This window comes from Trichomycterus rosablanca, chromosome 7, assembly GCF_030014385.1.
Source record: "Trichomycterus rosablanca isolate fTriRos1 chromosome 7, fTriRos1.hap1, whole genome shotgun sequence".
NCBI lineage: Eukaryota > Metazoa > Chordata > Actinopteri > Siluriformes > Trichomycteridae > Trichomycterus > Trichomycterus rosablanca.
The window spans coordinates 40,931,545-40,937,143 of NC_085994.1; the positions used below are offsets into that span (position 1 = coordinate 40,931,545).

The 5,599-nt window shown below is 45.6% G+C and overlaps 1 protein-coding gene across 1 annotated transcript; it reads left to right on the plus strand.

Moving 5' to 3' along the window:
* The first annotated feature begins 93 nt into the window (after positions 1-93).
* Positions 94-4,297, plus strand: serpind1 (serpin peptidase inhibitor, clade D (heparin cofactor), member 1). The gene is made up of 5 exons (XM_062999515.1): positions 94-181; positions 277-1,213; positions 2,314-2,587; positions 2,689-2,833; positions 3,957-4,297. The coding sequence occupies exons 2-5, from the start codon at positions 289-291 to the stop codon at positions 4,146-4,148; spliced, it is 1,536 nt and encodes a 511-aa protein (XP_062855585.1). The 5' UTR covers positions 94-181; positions 277-288; the 3' UTR covers positions 4,149-4,297.
* Positions 4,298-5,599: the final 1,302 nt, after the last annotated feature.

The window sequence follows — 5,599 nt, forward strand, 5'->3', positions numbered from 1 at the left end:
GTTAACTACACAGCTGACCAAAAAATAAGTACGACACCAGAGATAAGAGCGAACACAGTAAAGATACTCTTTGAACTGGACGCTGTTTGATCAGTGCAAGCCAACATCAAAGTCCAGTGTGAGGATTTGGTCACAAACAAACAGTGCATACGTTCCGACGAATCTTAGAAACTGAGAGCAGGTATGTACAACACGATTATTTAAACGATCATTATTTAAACGAGTTTAAGCTGTAAAATATGACTAATAAGGTTTTTTATTATTACTATTATTCAGCACTATCCAAGGATGTGGCTTCTCTCGGTCACGGCAGCAGTTCTGATTCTAGCCGCTCCGGCTTTGGGTGGATTAAAGGACATTAGTTTGCATTTTAGCGTTCCTGAGAAGAACGATACAACGGCTGTGGATCCACGAGGAATTCCTCAAGGTCCGAACCTGAAGACGAAGAGCGAACCCTCAGACTATTATCGAGACAACACTGTGACTAAAGATCTGCCCCTGGACGGCTTGGAGGAGGAGGACTACATCGACTTTGATAAGATCTTGGCTGAAGATAGAGACGACTACTCCGAAGGCGACGCCATAGATGAAATCGCCGCACCCGATCCGCACCTCGATCTCGTCTCGGAGCCGTCCGACCCTAAAACGCGTCAGGCGCGTCTCTTGCAGCTCTTCCATGGCCGGACGCGCCTGCAGCGTATCAACGTGGTCGGCTCAGACTTCGGATTCCGGCTCTACCGAAGTCTCCGCAACCACGTCAACCAGACGCATAACATCCTCCTGGCGCCCGCCGGAATCTCCATAGCCATGGGAATGATGGCGCTCGGCGTCGGTCCTACCCCGCACGCGCAGCTCTATAAAGCTCTGGGGTTCTCCGAGTTCGTCAACGCGAGCAACCACTACAACGATTCCACCGTCCACAAGCTGTTCCGCAAGCTGACGCACAGGCTCTTCAGGCGAAACTTCGGCTACACCCTGCGCTCCGTCAACGATCTCTACGTGAAGAAGAGCGTCGCCATAAAAGACGACTTCCGCAGCCAGGCCAAGACGTACTACTTCGCTGAACCTCAGTCTGTGGATTTTACAGACCCGGCGTTCCTCGTGAAAGCCAGACAGCGAATTCAGAAGATCACGAAAGGACTCATTAAGGAAACTATCAAGAGTGTCGATGCCAACACAGTGATCATGCTGCTGAATTATCTCTACTTTAAAGGTAAGAAAAGCTCAAGTACAACCTGTAGGGAGCACAAGTTCCACAAGACCAGCCATAACATTAAATCCACCTCCTTGTTTCTACACTCACTGTCCATTTGATCAGCTCCACTTACCATATAGAAGCACTTTGTAGTTCTACAATTACTGACTGTAGTCCATCTGTAGTACATACTTTGTTACCCCCTTTCATGCTGTTCTTCAATGGTCAGGACCCCCACAGGACCCCCACAGAGCAGCTATTATTTAGGTGGTGGATCATTCTCAGTGTGTGTTGTGCTGGTATGAGTGGATCAGACACAGCAGCGCTGCTGGAGTTTTTAAACACCTCACTGTCACTGCTGGACTGAGAATCGTCCACCAACCAAAAATGTCCAGCCAACAGCGCCCCGTGGGCAGCGTCCTGTGACCACTGATGAAGGTCTAGAAGATGAGCGACTCAAACAGCAGCAATAGATGAGCGATCGTCTCTGACTTTACATCTACAAGGTGGACCGACTAGGTAGGAGTGTCTAATAGAGTGGACAGTGAGTGGACACAGTATTTAAAAACTCCAGCAGCGCTGCTGTGTCTGCTGTGTAGGACCTGAAATGGGCGGCTCATACTTAAGTGGCTAGAAGTGAATGAATGAATACATGAACAGTTGCTTTCGGCTGCTCCCAGTAGGGGTCACCACAGCGGGTCATCGGGTGTCTCCTGACACAACCCTTCTGTTTATCCAGGCTTGGAATATCCTGGAAGTCTTGGAATGTCCTAATGACCCAGCCAAAGTCCAAAGTACCTTATCAAACATCTGTGGCAAGACCTGAACCGGACCTGGAGTCACCACAGTGGGTCACTGGATGTCTCTTCTGTTTATCCAGGCTTGGGACTGGTAATAAGGGTGCGCTGATACTGTATGTGTCCCCCAATGACTAGGTTCATGTAACACCACGTGCCTTCTGTATTTGTGAGCCCAACCTGGGATTTGAACCCCTGGAACTCTGGTACCACTGTTTCCAGTAGCGTGGCTTGTACCAACTCACTGACTGATGCGGAGCTGGAACCACATGGTCGGAGTTGTTGCTAAACTAGAGATCTAAATCCTAATATCTCTGGCAGGGACGTGGGAGCAGAAGTTCTCCGAGGAGCTCACCCACTACCGGAACTTTCGGGTAAACGAGAAGCACACCGTCCGTGTGCCCATGATGCAGAATAAGGGTAACTACCTGGCGGCCACTGACCACGAGCTGCACTGCGACATCCTACAGCTGCCGTACAAAGGTAACATAGGCATGCTCATCGCCGTTCCTCAGAAGCTCTCTGGGATGAGAGTCCTCGAACAGGAGATCTCACCCACCGTCGTTAACAAGTGGCTCAACAACATGACCAACAGGTACGGCATCCCCGAAGCCGCCATCAGTATGCAAAATAATAATTTAATTTTAAGTCTTACACAGAAGGTTGAGAGTCTTCCCGATGCTTTTTTACTGGTAGAACCCGTGAGGTGGTGTTTCCTCGGTTTAAGCTGGAGCAGAACTATGACCTGGTCAAGCACATGAAGGAGCTGGGCCTGACTGACCTGTTCACTGAAAAGGCAGACTTCTCTCCCATGACCTCGGAGAAGGTCGCCATCAACTGGGTAAGATGTGACATGACCGATTACTACAGAACAGAACAGAACAGAACCAAACAGAACAGAGCAGAACCAAAAAGCTGGAGATCAGATGGAGCTAAATCTGGACTATAAGCGTCTCTCAGACATGAACGATTACTACAGAACAGAACAGAACCAAACAGAACAAAACAGAACAGAACCAAACAGAACAAAACCAAACAGAACAGAACCAAACAGAACAAAACCAAACCGAACAGAACAAAACCTAACAGAGCAGAACAGAACAGAACCAAACAGAACAAAACCTAACAGAACAGAACCGAACAGAACAGAACTAAACAGAACAAAACCAAACAGATCAGAACCGAACTGAACAGAACAAAACCAAACAGAACAGAACCAAACAGAACAGAACCAAACAGAGCAGAACCAAACAGAACCAAACAGAACAAAACCAAACAGAACAGAACCAAACAGAGCAGAACAGAACCAAACAGAACAAAACCTAACAGAACAGAACCAAACAGAACAGAACCAAACAGAACAGAACAAAACAGAACAAAACCAAACAGATCAGAACCGAACTAAACAGAACAAAACGAAACCAAAAAGAACAGAACCAAACAGAACAAAACCAAACAGAACAGAACCGAACAGAACAGAACAGAACAAAACAGAACAAAACCAAACAGATCAGAACCGAACTAAACAGAACAAAACAAAACCAAACAGAACAGAACCAAACAGAGCAGAACAAAACAGAACAGAACAAAACCTAACAGAACAGAACAGAACAGAACAAAACAAAACAAAACAGAACAAAACAAAACAAAACAAAACCAAACAGAACAGAACCAGAGCAGAACAAAACAGAACCAAACAGAACAGAACCAAACAGAACCAGACAGGTGATCAGATGGAGCTAAATCAGGACTATAAGCGTCTCTCAGACACGCCCGATTCCTCCTCCTCCCTCACCGCTTCTAATATAAAAGTGAGGAAACTTTTTGAAGATCGCTGGTTTTTGTAAATCCCATCATGCTTTTCTTCAGGCTAATTCTGTATTTATTATAAACGTCATGTTGTGTTTTAAATTCCCGGCAGTGACAGTAACCATGACGTGAACCTGCTTCCTTTACCTTCTCAGTTCAAGCACCAGAGCAGCATCACGGTGAACGAGGAGGGCACCGAGGCAGCAGCCGTTACCCACGTGGGTTTCATGCCCCTGTCGGCACAGACGCGCTTCGTCGTGGAGCGGCCCTTCCTGTTTCTGATCTACGAACACCGCACGGACTGCCTGATCTTCATGGGACGAGTAACGGATCCATCCAAGAGTTAATTCTACCCAAACACACATGATAACATGGTAACATGAATAATCAGTAATCGATCACCGCTGTGCTTATAATGATCGTGTGTGATCATATGATGTGATGAAGAATGAGCAAGCATATAAAATACATTTCGTTATTAAAAATACAAATATTATAGTGTGTGAGAGTGCAAGACTCAAAAATGGAGTCAAAACACATTATAGCATTTTTTTCTGACAATATTCTGCCTCAACACACCAGCTTCACTCATCTGTCACAAGGCCTTTTAATTTGATTGCAGTAGGGCCGCCACTAACGACTATTTTTCTATCGATTAATCTATATCTAAACGATTATATATAATAATAAAAATATAACACATAATAATCTAACCCAGAACTAAATGTAAACAGGGTTTATGTCCATATGATCACATTCACAAGTGCTCCATATTAAACACAGTGCAGCACGTGTTTATGTTCTGTACACAAAGCAAAGTGCTTCAACTTAAAGCAGAAATAAAGTAGTTAGATGTAGCCGCGTCTCATTAAGTCCAGCGTACAGTAACGACAGAATGAGCCCAGATTCTAACCTCCACATTCACTCAACACTTACTTCACATTCTAAGCGACGTAAACAAAGTGGTAAATGTTAGGGTGTTACGGCGCATTCACATGAGAAGCTTTTTGCGCTTTGAGCCCGACTCAGCGAAGTGCGCGGCGGTCTGACTGAACTCGCTAAGAAATACGCTATTCCAAGATCTCCACGATTAAGAAGCTTAATGAAACGATATAGACGTGCGACACGGCGCTGGTGCTGCTGTGGTACCATCAAAGCTTTACACAGTGAACAAACCAGCTTTTAGTTCTGTACCAGTTCTAAGTATCACCGAACTTTGGATGATTTGGGTCGTGGAAAACTTGGAGCTTTTATTTGAAAGCTCTACAATCGTCCTCTGATCTGCTGCAGACGGTGTTTTTTAAGACTCCGCCAACCAGTGACCGGAGCAGATACGACTGAGGTCCTGCACACAGCGAGTAGTGCTGAGGGAATCATACGAACGCTTAGACGAACGGAGACGCTGTAGAAATTAAAAAGGATCATTAATAAACACCGTTTTAAAATACTGACCAATCCTGGCAGCCCTAGACTGCAGCAGGTGACTTCTCTGTGCCCACTAAAATAGTGCTAGTTCGACTCAACACAAACGTTGCAATTGAAATTCTGTGACGCTTTGGAATCCAGCCCGGGGTGTGTCCTGGTACGTCCAGGGTAAGTAATAGTCGAAGCTCTGCGATGGATCGCTGCCCAGATCTTGAGAGGTAGATGAAAATAAAATAAAAAGAAGTACGAACAGGAACAGCATTCCATCCATTTCAGTATCAATATCAGTGAGTTTGACGATGAACCGATGCCCTTCTACAGGTTCTAAATGATCTCTTTCCTACTGATTCCAGCACCACCAATACTCAAGAAA

What these genes read in the sequence shown, in the direction of transcription:
- serpind1 (XM_062999515.1), top strand. Translation starts at nt 289, where the DNA reads ATGTGGCTTCTCTCGGTCACGGCAGCAGTTCTGATTCTAGCCGCTCCG. An exon ending in GAATTATCTCTACTTTAAAG is followed by an intron (nt 1,214 to 2,313) that starts GTAAGAAAAGCT and finishes TATCTCTGGCAG; the next exon opens with GGACGTGGGAGCAGAAGTTC. An exon ending in CTCAACAACATGACCAACAG is followed by an intron (nt 2,588 to 2,688) that starts GTACGGCATCCC and finishes TTTTACTGGTAG; the next exon opens with AACCCGTGAGGTGGTGTTTC.